The sequence below is a fragment of the Paramacrobiotus metropolitanus genome, unplaced genomic scaffold (genome assembly GCF_019649055.1).
Source record: "Paramacrobiotus metropolitanus isolate TYO unplaced genomic scaffold, Prichtersi_v1.0 Parri_scaffold0000077, whole genome shotgun sequence".
NCBI lineage: Eukaryota > Metazoa > Tardigrada > Eutardigrada > Parachela > Macrobiotidae > Paramacrobiotus > Paramacrobiotus metropolitanus.
The window spans coordinates 110,002-130,644 of record NW_026570297.1 but is presented as its reverse complement, the minus strand read 5'-3'; the positions used below and the strand labels follow the sequence as shown (position 1 = coordinate 130,644).

At 42.8% G+C, this 20,643-nt stretch overlaps 2 protein-coding genes across 2 annotated transcripts; both read right to left on the bottom strand.

The window, feature by feature from the left end:
* Positions 1-1,190: 1,190 nt before the first annotated feature.
* LOC129595407 (uncharacterized) lies at positions 1,191-14,608 on the bottom strand. The gene is made up of 5 exons (XM_055492408.1): positions 14,144-14,608; positions 13,781-13,936; positions 12,628-13,396; positions 3,385-3,898; positions 1,191-3,291 (listed from the first exon to the last, which is right to left on the bottom strand). Exons 4-5 carry the CDS (start codon positions 3,880-3,882, stop codon positions 2,014-2,016), a joined length of 1,776 nt encoding a protein of 591 aa, XP_055348383.1. The 5' UTR covers positions 3,883-3,898; positions 12,628-13,396; positions 13,781-13,936; positions 14,144-14,608; the 3' UTR covers positions 1,191-2,013.
* A 1,891-nt stretch (positions 14,609-16,499) lies between these two features.
* On the bottom strand, positions 16,500-18,654 carry LOC129595415 (uncharacterized). The gene is made up of 4 exons (XM_055492420.1): positions 18,146-18,654; positions 17,880-18,038; positions 17,242-17,500; positions 16,500-17,159 (listed from the first exon to the last, which is right to left on the bottom strand). The coding sequence occupies exons 1-4, from the start codon at positions 18,406-18,408 to the stop codon at positions 16,620-16,622; spliced, it is 1,221 nt and encodes a 406-aa protein (XP_055348395.1). The 5' UTR covers positions 18,409-18,654; the 3' UTR covers positions 16,500-16,619.
* Positions 18,655-20,643: the final 1,989 nt, after the last annotated feature.

Genomic DNA, 20,643 nt, shown 5'->3' with positions numbered 1-20,643 from the left:
CATGCTTCAGATCTTACTGCAGTATCGGGGGTCACTTGCACGATTTTTTATTATGATTGAGTTTTAATATTCGTCCTGCGATATTTTTATTAAGTTTTATTTATTTTGTTTAGCCAATTGGATATTTTGGAATAGTCCGATTAACAATCGGAAACACGAAACTTATGCTGCTGTCTGCAAACTACTCATTTCGGTAAGCGCAAACATGAAGCAGTAAATTCGAATGTTTTAAGAGAGAAAATACGTTCGATTCTACGTACTACGTAGAAAAAAATTTATTTTCTTTAAATTAGTTCAAAACCGCATTTATTGTTTACCGACGAAGGGAAAATGGACGAAACTTTGCATTAAAGGTTTGCTGTGCCAGGATATGCCGTGGCCTGCTATCGCTAACTGCTAAAGTGATCAAGCTGCAGATTCAAGATACCGACTGTACGTGTCTCCAGAGTCCAGACAGATTCAGACTCTTCGTGTCAGTTCGCTCTACTTTTAAGATTCCTCGCGGCTCGATGCAGGATTAACTGTAACTTAGAACATGGCTTTGCATTTCCCCCGGAATGTCGAACTCGTAACATAACAGACAAAAAAGGTCACCGAATAGTACGTCCACCGGATGATACACACTATGGGTGCGGCTTGGCTTTCTTGTTCGTTGGTCAATGTGTAGGTGCAGTACGGTAAAGGGCTGGCAATTTTGAGACATGTCAGCAAGGCATACGGCAACTGTGTCACTGTGTACAGAAGTAAAGTAGCCAAAGCGGTAGCTCTGGCTTCCTCGGTAGAAGAGGTCCTACAGAGCGTGATGGATCCGCTAACCGTAATCCGATGCTTCCATAAAATGATGAGAAGAGTCGCATCGATCGCGACCAGTGCCAGCCACTTGACAAACAGCATTGCCATCTTCAAAGTTTTGCACAAGATTTCTTAGGAGTATAATTACTAGCAACGAATCTTAGTAAAGCAGTGAGAATTTGTACCAGTTATCGTTCGTACCTCTGCATGGATTTGTAGAAAATACCAGGTTTTCAAAGGTGGAGTTAGAGCATCTGGTAGTCTCAGCGTCGTGTTCCCGGTGACATAGTAGTAGTAATATGTGCACAAATAGGATAAGCAAAATAGGGCTGACAGGAGCAGAATCACGCCTTTCTGAGAGTCCTCCTCTCTGCGTGGGAGACTCTCTAGTGCCGATCTACCGGAAACGGGAGCGAGACAAGGATAAAAAGGGACTTTTTATCATAAAACCGAAAACATAACATCTCACCAAAACTCATAATCACCAACTGACAATCTATAGCTCACAATATACCTGCGCTAACGCTGCTCTACCATACGCCGCTACGTAAGCCTCACGCAATCGCCGAAAAGGTACGGCGCGATGCCGTTGGCGGAAGATAGCGAAAGGGCGGATCGTAATACCTGCGATCAGGTATACGATCTAAGCGTGAAAGCCACTGCACTGCGATCTGAGCCTGCTGGGACGAGGGCGTAAGTCCCTCTCATGCCACTGGTGGGGACTCGAGGTCCTCCGAGAGCCTGGCACCCCCGGTGCCGATACCAGCGATATGCATGAGTGTGCAAGTGGGAGAATCTGCATCACGCCGCAGCCTCGCGATACAGCCGCAAGACCGAAGCGCGGAAATGGATTCCCGTGACTGCATGGTCTCTTCACTGCGTATAAGCCTGCAGCTGACCGAAGTCACTATAAGCGTTTACCTAAATTCGCAAAAATAAAGACAATAAGCGGGTTACGCGAAGCTTCATACGTTTACGAATGCTGCAATTAAGCGGACAATTTTATCGCAAAGTTAGCGCAAGTATATCATTCACCGTACAATAAAAAAGGAAAATTCTAAACAATTATTGATAAAGTTAAGATCCATCGAAATGGGAGATTAGATAAAAACATAACATGTTACTTTGGTCATTCCGGGTGAGCAAAACAGGAAAATGAAGGTTAATCCATTCCAAGGATGATCCACATGAATTCGTCCTTAATCCCATGAATTTTCGCCTTTAATCCGATTTATCCTTCTCGCTCGTCTCATCATCAGTGATATCAGCGTTTAAAGCGTTCGGAGTTTTATCGCCTTCCGTTTTGATATCTGTAGCCAGTTTTTCGCCTTCAGCTTTCTGATCAGTTTCGCCTCCATTTTCGATATCACGCATATGGGAAGCGGTAAAATTCAAATTACCCAGCTTATCCACCAGTGTCGCTTCATTAGCTGCTTCATCCGTAGACACGTACATACGCTTAACCAGCGGTTCGCCTGGTGGCAAATGTGGGGATCCGGATGAGCCTTCCGGAGACGTCAGGGAGCGTTTGCCAAGAGTGATCTTGGAAGCCTTAGTCTCCATACGCTGTCGCAGGATTGAAGTCCAGTACTGATAAGCGTCCTGGGGCTTCTCAACCAAGGTCGCTAAGCCTTTTGTAGCCTTATTTGCCATCCCGCGTGCGCGTGCACTTTCCAACATTTCAAGCTGCAGTTGCTCATTGGTGAGCGGTCCAAGCGCGGTAATTACTGTCTTCAGCGGATGGTCAGCATTTTCTTTCATTTTCATTCGCTTTTCCAACTGGGAATGGCTGTAAGCATGTCCACACATGGCGGCAAACATCAAGCGAAACAATTCATCGTACTGAGCCTTAATCGCTGGGTCATTAAAATTAGCCTTTCGGCGAGCCTTCAAATCGCGGTAGATGTCCATCAGATGCACGGTACATTTCGCGGCATACAACATCAGAGCTGGATTAGCTTTCGCGGAGATAAACTGGAAAAGGTGCGCCAAATGGGAAGTTTTGCCGAAATACTTAAACTGGCTCAGCCGTTCATAGTCGATGGTGTTAATTTTGTTGGAGAATGTATCCAAGCTGAGAGCTGATTCCATACCATTCGCGCGAAAAGCGTTATACATCAGCTGTGTGTCTTCAGGTTTAGGCTTATCCGTGTAATAATTCACATCCTGCATCGCTTTCTCCATATTAACTTCATCCATAAACGCGTATAAGCGGTTAACGAACATTTCACAGGTGATCGCTAGACTTCCATGCGTCTTAGCTGCATTGGATAAGCCGAGATGCTTAAAAATCCTTTCAGCCTGGTCCATAGCGTTCATACGCTGAGGGAATGGCTCCCATCTGGTAGCGGAAGACTGTCCAGTGCGCGTATTCTGCTGAGTAGTTCGCTGTTCTGAACGCCGATCTGCACGCTGATCTGTAGGCTGGCGATATTCGGTGAACTGACGCTGATCGCCTCGCTGACGCTGGTCATCGCTTTGACTGTGGTTAGCCGTGTTCTGCAAATTTAAGCGTTCAGAGTTATAATTAGCCGGTTGTGTTTTTAAAAGAACAAGCGTTTGATCAATACGCGGTTTATTTTCAATACGTACTGTTCCCAATGGGCGATCTGCATTTCGCGTCCAGTCGTCAGAAGAAGCTTTCTGGAACGACGGCTTAAGCGGGACAGATTTCCAGTCGCTGATGTTCTCTTCGGTTTCGTCAGCGTACTTCAACTGTGCGCGGCGTAATTCATTAGGCGGATGAGGAAGAAGCGCTTTATTCGCGGTAGATGGAGTTGACTGGATAGACGGAATCGCGATCGCTTCAACCATTTGCCAGCCGGGTTCGTTTTTCGCCTTGAAATGCTGAATAGCCTGAGCGATCCCGCGGTGGTATTGCTGGTTATTCATCGCATAATTCCACAGACCCATATGCTTCAAGCCGAGTAAAGCCTCTGAGTTTCCGCATACTGCCTCCGAGTACAACGCGTAGACGCGATCTTCGATTTCCGCTCGTCCTTTCATAAGGCAGCCGACACATACGCGGTTGTTTAAGTTGATCTTGCAAGGAAAACAGCTGTCGGGATTGTATAAGCCGGAGAACGCCATGTTCTTACGCGATATTCTGCAGAACAAGATAAAAGCGGAATTATTAGCATGATAATTTTAAGCATAATTCAACCAACATTATGCGGTTTAAAAGCTGTATTACAGTTCATTTTAGCTACCATCTGAGACGGTAATGCGAAATAAACATTTTAAGCCGTAACTACTGCATAATTACCTGTATTAATTTAGCCTTATTTAGCATTCAATTATAAGCTTGTAGCTACCATCTAAGATATCGTTTGTTAACTGTAATTAAGCGACTATTTGCGTAAATCACAGTGTAAAACGACGTTTGCGTGTTCGCTTAGGATAGCGTGATTTATTAAGCGTCTCCTGTAACTTTGGATCTTCGCCATCAAAGAATTCATCAAGCTGTTTAGATAACAAGTCATTAGGCGGATGTTTACGCGTTCTTCGCTTTTTTGCATTCTGTTCAGCGTTAATTTCGCCGGAATTATTATTATCAGAGTTAAGCGGTAAATCTACAGTACTATTTTGCAGATTATTAGCCTGTAGCTGAGCGTGGTCTTGCTGAGTGTTATTGACGCTGTTATTAGCAGATGTACTCGTACTATTATCAACAGATGTAAGCGGGGTTATTTCACTTTCATTATCAAGCTGCTTATTTTTAGGTGGAAATTTAAATATTAATCGCGGTTTAAGCTGGTCATCTTCTGGATGATAATGTTTAAGCCGTTCTACGTTAACAATTTGCTCCTCTTTGCGATCGCGTAAGCGCCTAATAATAACTGTATTAGGATACGAAAATTCCATTATTTCGAATGGGCCTTCGTATTTATCTTTAAGCGTTTCGCTGCCTGTTTTAGGAATAGGTAAGCGTAACATTACATAATCGCCAGTGCAAAAATCAGGTTCAACGCGGCGCTTATTAAAGCGTTCAGCTTTTTTAAGGAAGTCGTCGCTAGCAAGAGAACGAGCGATTTCATGCGCCTCTTTTAATCGCCATTGAAGACTATCTAAATAATCTTCGATATCAGCGTAATTTTCTGGCAGATTTGTTTTTGTGATCGTATCGCCTGGAAGCGTTTGTTCGCGGCCAAAAAGCATATAATACGGTGATTGTCTTGTGGTTTTATGCTTTGTACGATTATAAGCGGCAACAACATAAGGCAAAAATTCATCCCATTTCTCAGCGGTATGTTTTTGAGCGAAAATTGATAAACAGTCACCTATCCACTGCATTTGCCTTTCTATTAAGCCTCTTCCTACAGGATGATAAGCGGTTCCAAAATGGTGATCGAATTTAGTAAGCTTAGATACAGTCTCTATTGTACTACACATAAAGTGTGTACCGCGATCTGTATTTATTTCATGCGGTGCGCCGTATGGAAGTATGACTTCATTAAGCAGAAAATCAGCGGCAACTCTAGCAGAGTCGTCAGGTACAGCCTTTGCAATTACGAATTTAGTAAGCTGGTCAATAGCCACAATTATGTATTTATTTTTATTGTTACTTAGCTTTAACGGGCCTTTAAAATCAAGCTGTAACCGGAACCATGGTTCGCCTATTTCAATTTGTTGTAGCTTTCCTGGGAGCGGTTTTCGCGGTACTTTACGAAGCTGACATTTTAAGCAACGACGACAATAGCGTTTAATCTCGCGAAACATGTCGTCCCAATAATAGCGTACACAAATGTGCGATAGCGTCTTTTCGCGGCCAAGGTGACCGCCGGCTGGTGAGTCGTGCATAGCTTTGAGAATATCATAACGCCAATGTTTTGGTACGACAAAACGCCTTGTATGCCGATCATTAATTTCGCCTGTACGGTATAACACATTATTCCATAGTTCGAAATTAGCGGGACGTTGAAGCGGATATTGTGATTTATCAGCGTCTTCTATGGCCAATATGATTTTCTCTAACGCCGGATCACTAAGCTGTTCGTTACGCAGAAAAATATAATTTTGTTCTTCTGCATCGCGTACAGAGCTGTTTGGCGCTTCTGGTATGCTGATTACGCGTACTGTAGGTGTACTGAAATGGATGTCAAAATCCTCTTCCGGTACAGCCGGGTCGACAGGTGCGCGGCTTAATGCATCTGCATTATGAGCGTACTTTCCTGGCCTATATACGATAGTCATATCGTACGCGCCTAATTGTAAAGCCCATCGTACAAGCCTGGGATTCATCCCTTCGCGATTCGAGGTTGAGCGCAGTAAATTGACTAACGCCTGATGATCGGTTTTTACGGTGAACGGCATATAATCTATGTAATAGCGGAATTTACGGACAGCGTAAACAACTGCTAAACATTCAAGTTCAGTAGGCGCGTATTTACGTTCAGCTGAAGTTAATAAGCGGCTCGCGTAAGCAACAGGATGACCATCTTGGCTTAATATGGCGCCGATCCCTATTGTACTAGCGTCACATTCTATTAGCGTAGGTTTTCTGGATCGAATTTCGCCAAGACTGGAGCATTTATTAGCGCTGTTTTAATAGCCTCAAATTCCTTATCACAAGCCTCATTCCAGTCGGTAATATCGTTAACATTTTTAAGAAGCGCGTAAAGATTTTCAGTAATCGGGGCATAATTTTGTACAAATTTGCGATAATAATTCGCTAAGCCTAAAAATGAGCGTAATTGCTTTTCTGTTTTAGGCTGTGGGAAATTTTTAATAGCTGTAATTTTTTCGGGATCGGTATGGATGCCTGATTCTGATATTACATGTCCCAAAAAATGAAGAACTGGTTTAGCGATATGACATTTAGCCGGTTTTAGCGTAAAGCCTGATGCGCGTAAAGCTTCAAATAAAAGCCGTAATTTAAACAATAATTCTTCCATATTTTTAGCTGCGACGATTAAATCGTCTAAATAAGCGAATATTCCTAATTTACGGAGCTTTGAAAGCGTACGGTCCATTGCGGCTTGAAAAGTCGCGGGGCCATGCACACGCCAAACGGCATTCGAAGAAATTCGAACAGGCCGTCTGGTGTGACAAAAGCTGTTTTTTCGATGCTAGCAGGATCCATAGGGATCTGCCAAAAGCCTTTTTCGCAATCAAAGCTGCAATAAAGCTTATTACCAGAAGCCGTATCCAGAAGTTCATCTGGCTTAGGAAGCGGATAGTTATTCTTTTTTGTGATGTTATTTAAGCGTATATAATTAACGCAAAAGCGTGTACCGATTGAGCCGTCAGGATTTTTCTTTGAAGCCAAGACAACTGGAAAACTCCAGTTAGAGGTCGATGGCCTAATGATGCCAAGCTTTAACATTTCCTCCACATGATCTTGGATAAGCTGTCTACCGCGCCAACTTGTGCGGTGCGGTAGAGATTTTATCGCCGGTGCATCGCCTGTGTCTATTGTATGCTTTATCGAGGCATCTACATTGCCAAACGGTCGCGATTTTGTTGGCAACAGGTCAGCGAATTCAAACAATAGGTTATCGATGCGCTTACGATCAGCTTCTGATAAGTCAGCCGATATTTTAAATTCGCGTATTGCTTCCCAAATTTCAGCTTCTTCTTCTGGCGTATAATTAGCTGCAGTAGCGGTTAAAGCGGTTTTATCTGGCTCAACTTCTTCATACGTTTCGATAACGCCTAACCATGTACCTTTCTTTATTGTACGCTTATGAGCGGAATAATTAGACACGCAAATATCAAACTGAAAATTTTTTGGTTCGACTAAGCCCTGAAGTGGTAGTAATCTACCTTCGCTGTATAAAGCTGGATTAGGTGAAAATATAAATTGCGGTGTACGCAAATTAGCTTTTTTGTGTGCATAAGCCGACACCCAAGATGTTCCAGGTACAATTGTGTAGTTATCAGCTGCATACACTTTCACCATTTTGAGCCTGAATCTTTCTTTATCTTTTTCGCTAATTTCTTCGCATTCTGGCTTATTTGCAAATGGTTGCTCTTCAGCTGATAATTCTTCATTTTTAAGCGGGTTATTAGCGAATAATTCGTTTTCATTAAGCTTGTCGCCTATTGACTGAAATAATTCAGTTATTTCACCTTGATCTTCGAAATAGTTCTCGCTGTTAGTTACAAGCGGGATATCGCCTTCTGGTGTTTCTACAATGAGATAATTAGCGCCTTCTGTTTGCGTAGCTTTTGTTTCTTGATCTGCAATACATACACGCACTTTAGCTGATTTTTGCAATTGCTTTCGAATTTTATCTGCATTTTCTGTAAAGCTTTTATTAACGCGGTCAAAATCTGCCCATACTTGTTCTTCTTTAGCCGAATTGTTTTCCCAAAGCGGTAAATTATACGGCTTTTTTAATGGCTTATTTAGCGGTAAACAAGAGCGTTTAGGAGCTGAATGTGGATTATGCCGCAGCGGCGGCAGCTCATCATCTTTTGTAAAATAGCGTACTGATACAGTAGGAAATTCAAGCGTTTCATGAAATCGCACTACTTTAACAATATTCATAGGCGGTCTACGAGTGGTTACTTGTAGTTTTTCCTTAGTTTTAATTTTCGCATAAACTTCTTTCAGGTATCGCCTTGCTTCGCCTATCGATTCTGCGTAGTCGCATATTGGTTTATTCATTCCGCGTGCAGATTTACCGTAATGTAGCTTAATCGCTTTATTAATAGCCTGTCGCCATTCTTCATAGATTTCTAATCGCCTTACCAAATCAAGTTCAGCATCAGCGCGTTCTTGGCTCGCCTTTTTAATAGCTTCAATGTTATCGATTTTAACAGCATCATTATAAGCCTGATTGAGTTCAGCCATTAATTCCTTAAACTTTTTTAAAGTATTCATTAAGGTAGAAACATAATTCTTGTACTCCATTAACGCTGCTGTCTCACGATGCATTTGTTTGCGCGACTTTTTAGCGGTAGACGTACCAGTGGCATCGCTAGGTGCCACTGGTACGGGGAAAAGCTTAGAATTAGAAGCGGATGATTTATTTTTGCCTTCACCAGTGGCTACCGTAGGTGCCACTGGTATGGGAAAAGGCGTCATTGCAGCTTGTGTTTTTGCATTTTTAGCTTGTGCTGTACGAGTATGGTTCTTATAAACAACATTTTCGACATGAGCCTCTGCAGAAGGCGTTTTACGTGATGCGCGCATATTTGATACAGGTACACCCGTAAAATTTGTAGCGGAAAAAGCCTGTGACGGCGGAACTGCAGCGGCCGACTGCACTTCGCCCAGACTAGTTACATTACAATTTACAAGCTTTTCCTGTAATACATGAAAATTAATTATTTTATTCGCCTTAACTTCATAATTAGCCTGACTTAAAAAGTCCTGGCCTAATAAAACATGAATACCATCTCGTGCGGGCTTTACAAACATAGAATGATTAAGCGTACAATTACTAATTGTTATTGAAGCGTTGCAGTAGTGTGTAACACAAAATGCGCACACACCGCCAATACCGCGTATATGAAAAGGCTTTTAATAGGAAGCGTGCTTAAATTATTTTTCTTACAAAACTGTTCAGATATAAAGCTTGTTTCAGCGCCTGTATCAATTACAATTTTTACCGGAATATTATTTACATAAGCGTCGTGATTAAGCATTTTTGCCTTAAATGGTTCATTATAATTTACGCGGAAATTTTGCTTATCTGTATGAGCTTGTGAGAGATTACATGTACAATTGCGTATTATGTAGCCATATATTCCCGCGCTTTGAATTATGCATTCCTTCTCAACCTTATCCGGCGGAGACGGTGGGAAGGGGGTTGCATAGCCGGAGTATGCGCCCCTTAATCGTTTAAAGATTCGCTGGAAGAGCTGTTTAACGCTGAGGTTTCGCCTTCACTGTATTCTGAAGCCGTATCAAACTGTAAATTAACGCTGGCACCGGACGGAGTACGCTGCCGGGCCGGCGAAGGACCGCCTAAGCTGGGACCACCAGAAGGGGTCGATGCGCCTGTAGTCCTGCCTGAAGGACTGCTGGTATTACTGCGATTAGCTTTCCATTCTGTGAATTCTTTCAAAGTACGCCTTTCACCTGTGGTGGGCCAGTGAAACTTGCACCACACTGGATTTTGCTTTTGAGGAATGCCTTCATATCTGCAAGCTTGACGTGAATGACCTTCGACATCACAGTTTGCGCAGTAAGCGATGCCTGGACGGCGTACACTTTGATTAGCCGTATTATAAGCTGTATTATTTTGTACCTGATTATTATTATTTGCCGGCGCTTGAGCGTGGGAGGGTTAGTCGCGTTATTATTCTGCTGAATATTGCCTTTATTGAAGTGCGGTTTGAATTGCTTATTGCGCTTAAAATTATTAGCTTTATTTCCATTATTAGCTGCTGCTTGTGCATAAGAAAGCGGTTTAGCTTGTGATGCCTGGGCTTGATTGCCATAAGCGAAATCCTCATCATCTTTATAAGTAGCTTCAAGGTATCGCGCATTTTTCAAAAATTCTGCCGGTGTAGCTGGCTTCATAATAATCATATTTTGCCTTAAAGTGTGATGCGAATCTAAGCCTTTCATCAGATACGTCAAAAAATGAGCGTCGTCTGTCACGCCTGCACGAGCGCGTAAAGCGATCATAGCCTGATAATACTCGTCAAGCGTTTCTTTACCGACTTTGATTTTGCGGCTTGACAACTCGTTAAGCGCATTGTAGCCCTTTTCTGGATCGGAATACCGATCCAGAAAAGCCGATCTCCACTGGGAGAAAGTTTGTGGTTTATTCGGGCCTACAATCGCGACCTTGAACCATGAAGCTGCATCGCCTTCTAAAGCGTTAAAGAAGCGGCTGACCTTTTCGTCTTCATCCCAATGACCATATTTAGCGTTAAGATCAAATAATTCCAAAAAGCCTTCAACTTCGTTCTTATCGCCTTTGAATTTTGCTTTAAAATCTGGTGACTTTTTATTTGCCTTTAAAGCTTGCGTAAGATCTGATACAGTGATAGCCGGTGCAGGTGCACTGCCAGACAATCCCGGAAGTACACTGCACTGAGCCGATGGCATGTTGCCATTATCGCGCATCATCGGAAAAGAACGTGAGGGTGGTGCGGGCGGGATGAAAGCCTGGATAGCTGGAAACATATTATCAGTCTGAATACTGATAGCCTTTGTAGCGACAGGATGACTGTGTTGAGCCCTGAGCGCCTGCAGTTCATAATGCTGATCTTGATTCGCCTTTTCTGCCAATTCCAGCCTAGCTTCTAAATTAACACAAGCGCCTTCTAAACGGGTTGATTGTTCTTTGTAATAATCAGCGGTTTCATTAGCCTTTCGTACAGTAGTCACATTTAAGCTTTGCTCTTCCAACAATTTGCGTTGACGTTCAAGTGCCTTATTTAATTCGCCTTCGCATGTAATTAATTTAGCCTTATATTCCTGTGCCATATGCTCTGTAATTTGTAGCTTTTCATACAGCTCTTGCTTAACTTCCTTGTATTGCTTAACCACATCATCGTGATCAGCAATTCGCCTTTTTAAATCGCGTATATAATTATGCGCTTTTTTCTCAAATTCTTCCTTTGTCGCGATTACAGTGAAAGCCTCATTACGCTGTTGCAATAAATCAGCAGCTTGACTTTGAGCCGTATCGCGGGCTTCAACTGCTTCAGTTATAAACTGTCGCAATTGCGCAATTTCATTTTTCGCTTCATGTACAGTATGTATGAGCTTTTTCTCAAGCGATGAATTAACGCGGCGTAAATTGATGATTTCATTCTGAGCGTCATTTAATTCGCCTGGAGTATGAAAATTAGCTGTATTAGGCTGGCTGTTATCAGCAGGCGGTGTCTGCTGATTAATAGCGTTATTACCGCTAAGCGTTTCATCAACATCAAAATTAAGCAATTCTTGATCAGCCAATAAGCCTTGATCTTTTTCAATAAAAGTAAGCGCATTTTCCGATAACGACATATCAGAGTCTGAATGAGAATGACGACTGTCACTTGAAAGCGGAATACTGTCAAACTGGGATACACCGCTAAGCTGCGAATGCGGCCTACTTTCCTCCTGTTCTGGAGCGTTATCGACCTGTGAAGCGGCATTAATAAGCGATGGTGAACGCTGCATTTTGCTACTGCGCGCGAAAGCTTTTTCTGCCGGGAGAGTAGCAACCGGCTGTGGTTCTTTTGCTGACGATTGCGGTATTTGCGGTAGCTGCGGGTTATGAGCTCGAGTACGCTGATTAAGCCGTGTGTTTACATTATGCGTCGGTGCAGCTGTTGATTTAGCGGCAACAGGTGCACCTTTAGTTTTCGCGGACTGTTTAGGTTTTGAGCATTTTAGCTTGCAAATCTTCAGCTTGCTGTTCTGGTTTTTTCACAATACTACGCGGAGAAAGAAAAGCTTTTATAGTTTCCATCGTATTATCATAAGCGTAGTCAATTTCAAGGAAAGAAATTTCGTAATACTTGGCATTAAACGATAAACGTTTACTATAGGTAAACAGTTTAAAGCGGAGATATTAATTCTGCATTTAAAACTCACAAAAGCCTAATCTGCGAGAGAAATCTAAGGAATTCTATTCAGCTTGCAATTACCCAGGTAGGTAACCGAACTGCGCCTATTGTCTGTAGCGTCTGCTATCTGTAAGATCACGGAAAAACAAGCCTGGACAGAGGTTAATGCGCTTGAGAGTTATGCAAAAGTATGCGGAAGAAAAGCCTGAATCTCGAAGGTTACAAACCTTTAAAAACTGAGCCTAATTTCTCAAAGAAATTCAGCCTAATTATACTGTAAAATTAGCGAGAAAATAAGCCTAATATCACATACAGCGTTAAATCAACATAATGCAACGATAAGCCTCGAAAACCATATACGCCACAATCACTTACCCTTTTCCGAACGAGAATGAGCCTGACGATCCTTAGGATCCGAAACTTCTACGCAGGAAACACTTGAAAAGGTGCACAGACGAAGAGATCCAGAAGCAAGTCCAAATCTCCACCGCGAAGTCGCTGGGCACGCTGATACGCTGCTATCCCTGTAGTCCAATGCTGGCTCTACGGGATACGGGGTGTAGGGTGTGCGCCGAGTTTCCGCGTCCTCCTGATGGCAAACGGGAAAACGGTGCTGTCCGATAGATCTGAAAAGTAACTCAGAAAACAGGTAACCACGGATCTTAGACTGCTACCATCTGAGAGTCCTCCTCTCTGCGTGGGAGACTCTCTAGTGCCGATCTACCGGAAACGGGAGCGAGACAAGGATAAAAAGGGACTTTTTATCATAAAACCGAAAACATAACATCTCACCAAAACTCATAATCACCAACTGACAATCTATAGCTCACAATATACCTGCGCTAACGCTGCTCTACCATACGCCGCTACGTAAGCCTCACGCAATCGCCGAAAAGGTACGGCGCGATGCCGTTGGCGGAAGATAGCGAAAGGGCGGATCGTAATACCTGCGATCAGGTATACGATCTAAGCGTGAAAGCCACTGCACTGCGATCTGAGCCTGCTGGGACGAGGGCGTAAGTCCCTCTCACCTTCGTATAGGAGTGCTCGCCGCCATTTTAGCCGATTAACTGTTATAGAAAGGGTATTGGATTGTCGTCGCAATACAGACAGCAGCAGTTCACCGGCAAATGATATTACAGTCCTGAAAAAGTACCAAAATTTACAGTGAGCATAACTAAACCATTGGAAATCCCACATAAACGTTTCTGAAACGAAGCCTAGGCGGCACCTCGTACCGCTGTTAGTAATAACATCCTCTGTATTACTAGTGCTACGTGTGGCTTAATTTAAGCTTGCCACTACAGATTTGTATTAAATTTGTTTTTAGGTGTTGGTGCACTTAAAAACGGGTTCACAAATCGAGTGCGCTATCGATTATCTCAAAACATAGAAAAATCCCATGGTGTCGAAAACGAGCCATATATTGGCCTAAAGCCACTAAAATTGCTCGCAAAATGCACGATCTGGATGTTCTGGACCTGCAGAATCTGAATCTGGAGTATCTACAGAGACCCTGTTTACCTACCAGTCGGCAAACTGGATAGCGGTTTCGTTCCAAAGTTGACCAAAGCCGTTGTATGCTGTTGTGAGCGAATCGTTTCTTCTATCTGGTCGAGGGTGACTTCCACCGTACACAGCGTGTCCCTGTGCGATCTGCACATAATCCGGCAACAATGACCATCTTTAATAACAAAACATTAGCTGGTTTTTTTCTGCCGATTATAAAACAAAGACGCTCTAAGAAATTACAGAAAGGGAACGCTCCGAATGCTGGTAGGCATTTGCGAAATATGTAACAGATGTCAGTTGGCACGGTATGGTACGAGTACATACATACCAGAAAGTACAGTAGTATCATTTTTTATACTCCTTACCCATCAGCACTTACAGAATGCACAAATTTCCGAAAGCCGAACACACCATATAAACTGTAGTGGACGTTGCCCGGCTCTCCAGATCATTCAGCCGTGCAACAATGATCAAGATACTCCCTACCGTACAGCAGGCCAAGAGCAGCGGGTAGATGGCAAGATACACGTAAAGACTGGGACTATTATCGGTGGTCTCATTCTGTCCTATCCCAAATTCAATTGAATCGAGCGCTCGATCCCAGACACAGCCGCTGACTAGTGATTCGTTATTTGTGAGCATCAGAGACCCAGACTTGCTCTTGCTGCAGAAATTGTTTGACTAAAATGACTGGATTTGACTAAATAAAGCGTTTTCCTTCCAAATTTTAATTCACACACTAATTAAATCAAATTCGATATCGTTTCTCTGGCGAAATTAAAATATGTAAAACTGAGCCCCCACAGAGTAGTCATAAAAAGAGATAATATTATAACTCGATGAAAGACAGTGGCCCCGTATTAGACCGGATTCCAAGTGCTACGAGTACCAACCTATATCCAGGCTCTGTCAATCTTATCCAAAGATTAGAAAGAAAGATTGTGCGTCTGAAAGTGCGAATATTGTGTACGTTATACATTAAGACATTAATTTTAGCAAAAAATAAATATGCTTTGGGTCTGTGACAAATGATAAGTGGTGGACCACCAGATAAAAGCAGGCAATATGATAAGTAAAAACTGCTACCTATACACGACTCACAGATACAGTGTGTTTATACTAGGCCCGATCAATCCTAGCTAATTTTCTCGAGAAAGATATTGCGAAATAAAATGTGAAAGCAGAATGCGTCACCGATGGATGACACACAGCAAAAAACACAAATGCGTTGGACCAGTAATAAGCAATGGATCACCAGAGAAAACGCAAGCACTGACTGTTAAATGAATCGTGCTGCGTGCACACAAACGACTTGTACAGCAGGGCCGCAGGCGCGTTTTAATCCGCATGCTTGAGGTGTCATTAAATAATGCAATAATTTACAACTTAACTGAAGAATGTATTCCATTTTCTCAATGTAACTTGGCTAATTAATACGCGTTATTAATCAATGTAATTAGACTTAATTACAGTAACGCAGCCTGCACAATATTACAAATGTGCATTGATAATTGTAATCACCCATATTAATTACTTTAATTACTAATCGTAATTACTAAATTAACAATCACTAATAGTCTATTACTAATAACAACTTTTAAATCTAATTGAGGCTTATTAATGCGGATTAATACTTGACCACATTTTATTAGCGAATCAGCAATCAGAATGCTTTAATATTTACTATCGTATGTTACGGGTTGTACCGGTGACCACTGTGTAAAGCTCGGTTGGCTATGCACGACAACGGAGGTGAATGTGTATAGAATAGAAAACGCAGCTTCGAAGCTGCGTTTTGTAATTCATCTGTGGATCACGTAGCGGACCAATGAGCACAGCCGTTAGCTTTCGGCTTGAGAATGTTGTGGTGACTAACTCGCGTTATCTTTCACGGGCGCGCAAGAGAGCGTTGTGCCCTACTTCAGCAAAAACATCTGCCAAATGTTTAGCCAGGTCTGATCAGCACTATTGTGCAATCTAGCTAAAAGTATTCGTCTTTTGCACTGCAACCAAAAGCTTTGTAATAATGCATGGCGCACAACACTCTGTGTTTGCTGCAACCTTTCGATCATACAATGCTACAAATTCAGATTCACCTGCGGTCTCTTATGCGCCGAGCGCATAAATATTTTGTCATTAATTCAACCGTTTTTGCCTTAATGTTTTTCATGATATCTAAATCTGTATCTTAAAGTTAGCAAATTTTACAATTTTGTAACAGACTCTGGCGAGGAGATCACGAGTGATGCTTTATTGACAAATAAAGGGAACCATGCTGCGTAATAGAAGGAATGCAAGAACAAAGGCGTCGATAGCCAAATCTAGCAAGTGTGTGCTAAAAAGTGGTTCTTGAGCGTCTTCATGGCGTGACCAGAATTACTGGCGGCAACCACGTGCGTGCTGCAGGCCATCGTATCAGCTGTGTGATGCGCAGACTGGGCTCAACCCAACGCGAGCGTATGAACGCTGAGTCATACTGCGAGAGAGGGACGAGAGAGCAAGTATAGCTCAGTCACCAGTGTGTGCGCCGCGTATATCCGCTTCAGCGGATGAGTGCAGTGCAGCAGCACACGTACGTACGGCGAGAGAGGCGATAACGGCATGCAAGTGAGTGCAAGTACGTCCTGTGTGGACCGTACGCACCACGCGCAGGCTCGTACGCCTGACAATTTCTACCGAGTAATTAAGAGTATTTACTCTGTGAGTGCATAGTACTTTAATTGCAAAGTGTGTACATTGACCCTACGCAGTTTCCAAGTATAAAACATGCGGTGGCATTTGACTAAGTACAGTATAAGAACACATTAAGCTAATGAGGAGAATAACGTTAAAACTAGAAAAGAAGCCACCAAGTCTTAAATATTTTCTGCTTTCGCAGCGCTTGAAGTACAATTCTCTCCCGATAGATTCGAACCCAGAGTTTCTGTTTTCCTCAACCTGATCGATTCCAGGCTGGTTGTAGTCGTAACCGTCAGAATCCTGTTCAGAGTTCCGCGAGCTTTTCGCGCAGGATGGCTTATTTTCTTGTATAAAGCTTTACATTGCTTACGAAAGGTCAGGCTGGCAACGTAGTAGACGAAAAAAGGCACTGAGTAGTTAGTCCACTGGATAATGTTTATTATCGGACGAGCGTGGCTTTCTTGCTCGTTGGTCATTGGGTATGAGCAGTATGGAGGACGGCTGGCGATTTTGAGGCACGTCAGCAAAGCATACGGCAACTGCGTTACCATGTACAACAACAAACTGGCGATGACAGTGGCATTAGCGTTGCGGGTGGCACAGCTTTTCGTGCATGCGACTGACGCCCTAACTAAGGTCCGATGCTTCCACAAGACCACAAGGAGCGTCGTATCGAGCATAAGCAGCATTAACCATTTAGCGAACCACATTCCCATCTACAAAATGCGAAATTTTCTTTGTTACACCCGTAGACAAACATGAAAACTGTACAAGTATTTAACAAAAATTGTCTCATACCTCTGCGTCGATTTGTAAATTGTACCAGCTCCTCAGAAATGGCGTCAAGCTATCCTGTAGCGATAGCTTTTGGTCGCTGGTGACATAATAGTAGTAGTATGTGCACAAATAGCATAAAGAAAACAGGATGGCTAAGACTAAAATGATACACTCCTTTAAAACTGCTCGCCGCCATGTTGCCTTAACAGCTCTGGTTAGTGTACGTGATAAAGGTCGCAACGCAAACAGGAGCCGTTCCAGCGCAAATATTATCAGCGTCCTAAAACGAATTAATTGTAACTACAATGAACCGCAGTAAATAAGAATGAGTAGTTACGAATGGCAGCAACAAGTAGAAGCCGATTGTACGAGTACAGTAATACACATTACCTCCCGCAAATACAACACGTGATATTACAAATAGTTCTGTAAAGTGTGCGGGAAAATTTTAATATATAAATCCTGCCAAGAAGTGCACCTTTACACACTGTATCGTATGTACACTTTTAGCGCTTACGCATTTCCGCTTGTAAGGACTACTGATAAGTACAGTCTGTACAGACTACAGACCCCGTAGCCGTACTCGTATTTTCTAGGGACATCAGTCTCGCAGAAGTGCGTCATTAATTCACGCCTTTCGGCGCACATTCTGAACCTACCAGTCCACAAACTGCGTTGCAGTTTCGTTCCAGAACGTACAGACTCCTCTGTATGCGAGGTATCCATTTGTGAAGGAATTATAACTTTGATCGGAATCGTTTCCCGCATTTGCACCGTTCAAAAATACGGTAACAAGATAATCGGGGAAGATTGACCACCTTCAACAGCAATCTGATATTGCGTGAAAAGCAGATTTAGTCAAATACATACCGTATTTTCCAGTAAGTATTAGGTGTACAGCAGTAATTATAGTAAGAGCACTTACAAAATGCATAGATTTCCGAAGGCCGAACACACCATATACACCGTAGTGGACGTCTTGCGGCTATCCGGATCGTTCAATCGTGCAACGATAGTCAGGCTGCTTCCTATTGTGCAGCATGCCAACAGCAACGGGTAAAATACAAAATACACGTACAGACTGGGATTGGTTGTTACGGTTTCGCCTGCTCCTGTCCCATTCTCATCCAGTCCCAGTGCACGATTCCATGTACACTCGGTAACCAGGTACGTGCTATTATCGACCATTGGGCTTATTGTTGTTGTCTGTTGCGTGATTTTGTAATGAATTTCCGGCTGTTCGATGTCTGCGGAACTGCTTGATGTGCTCAGGTGTCATCCAAAAAACTAGACATGATTAACAAAAGAAAATGCAGCTAACCGCTCGCAGCAATAGTATGAGGAAAACGTGACTGCGGATTGGTGCATGTTTGCAAAAACATTCACTGTACACGTCCGTGGATTCTTTATGCGCAATCACAAAATTTGTGAAGCCACTGAAGACAATAAAGAAAATTTATTACAGTACGCGCACTGTCTGTACCAGTCAGCAACTCGACATTTGTTTAAAAAAGTTGAAGAAAACGGTGCAAATTCGCTGCCGGCATTCAGACGTCATTCAACCACTATTGTTTCTCATACTGTTGCATTTCCTACCAGTTTATTTCTTTTAAAACGATTCGTGATTATTTAGCAGAACTTGTGCAGAGTAGTATGCGAGAGCAGTTGTATGAGTACTGTAAGAGCTCATTATCAGCTGATTTTTACACTATTGTACGATATGTGTGCGATTAATAACAAATTCTGTAACTAATAACAAATAACAGAATACTCATGTGGGAATCTCTAATCTCTATAATATGCTCATGGAATCTCTTTTGAAACGAAACAGAAAACTTGTTAAAATCCAAAAGCGTATATATAAGTGAACAATACTTATTAGAAACTCGGTATAGCACAGCAAGTATTTCTGTTTTGCAGTTAGGTTTGTCTTTAAAAAATTGTACAGCATAGTGCTGCTTCTCACACGCTTTTTAGAGCGCGAATCAAATTATGTGGTTTACGTTTTCTTGTTCGTTCAGCTGCATGTTTAATTCAAAGGAACGGAATCACTGGATATGCCGCACAGTACCTAATATTTACTTGTATTTATATTTAAAATCCTTGACCACTTAATAACTGAATTTTTTTCGCTCTGTGTAACTAGTGTATGATTTGCCGGAGGTCGAAAGGGTCGCGGTGAGCCTGGGAAAACTAAAGCAATTTGGAACATAGTGGGGCCGCTATATGCATGTCCGGCATAAAGATATAGGAAACCTCATCTCGCTATCAACTAATTACGCTAGGGAAGGAAAAATTAGAAGACCCCGAAAAACCAAACGAAATCGGGTGTTATTAACGCATAGATGAAACTACCATGGATGGGGATGTTTGTCTCCTCTATTACTCATTGCAGGTATGATTATCAATAAGCAAGCGCCCATTTCAGGTGAAAAAGGAACACGTGTACAAGGTCAGCGCGGCCGTTGAACACAGCCGAACAAACACATTCCCTTTTCCCCAGTGTGGCCACTCAGGCCCTACCAGTGTGATCATACATTTCGTCGAACCGGCACACAATTGCCATTCGCCCAGCAAATGTCGACGAACACTCCAACGGCAGCGTCAGCACTGGCTGCTATCCGCTTAAGAAATCCCAGCGCATGCACCAAGTCTGTCTCTGTCCATATGTGACGCATGTGGTGCAAGGACGGGCACATATGCAGCATACAGCGAGTGCGACCGAAAGAGCCAGAGAGAAAGTCTATCACATCTTATCCCCATCGGCCAAACGTAATAAACTTTAATTCCCACCGGCTAAACACCTACGCCCGCATCTCTGGCATCGGCTACGGGACGCAACACGCGCGGTATAATTGCACACTGCAGCATACACAGGAAAACGCGGGCAGTAAAAACAGGAGTGCATGTTTAGCCCGTCATTTGCCGGGTGCGGCGTTTTTTCCCCGCTCCCGATTCCGGCAATCAGCAGAAATTTCATGGCCAAATAGTTTTTCTAACCGCAGTGTCAATGATGGTAGAAAAAGTGCGTGCACAAGTGGTGATACTTGAAAACGCGGTACTTTGCCGGTACTGGTGTATGGCTGATAAGTGCTTGTGTACACAACACCAAGACCTTTCAACTCCGGCTTTTCTCTGCGATGAATGTGGGAATGCGGCGTGAAAGCTCTTACGGTAATAAATATTATTGCTCATCCATGCACACGAAATAGACATTATCTATTACGACAAATTTTATTAATTTATCATATTTGTGTGTTACGCAATCACCGCCACAAACAAATACAAATATAGGCGATAAAATCTGTATTCTGTTCCACGAGGCATACTGTGAATATGGGCAGTCCGAAAACTAATTCTTCAAAAGGTCAAACAACCTCGCGAGACATCCCAATAGGCACCGCATTCACTGTACAGTACACA

Excerpts from the sequence above, each read along its gene's own strand:
- LOC129595415 (XM_055492420.1), bottom strand. The coding sequence starts at position 18,408 with ATGGTCGATAATAGCACGTACCTGGTTACCGAGTGTACATGGAATCGT. Across the intron at positions 18,039-18,145 it reads TTCGGAAATCTATGCATTTT|GTGGTCAATCTTCCCCGATT; the intron begins GTAAGTGCTCTT and ends TTGCTGTTGAAG. Across the intron at positions 17,160-17,241 it reads ATTTACAAATCGACGCAGAG|ATGGGAATGTGGTTCGCTAA; the intron begins GTATGAGACAAT and ends CGCATTTTGTAG.
- LOC129595407 (XM_055492408.1), bottom strand. The coding sequence starts at position 3,882 with ATGGCGTTCTCCGGCTTATACAATCCCGACAGCTGTTTTCCTTGCAAG. Across the intron at positions 3,292-3,384 it reads CAGATCGCCCATTGGGAACA|AACACGGCTAACCACAGTCA; the intron begins GTACGTATTGAA and ends TTAAATTTGCAG.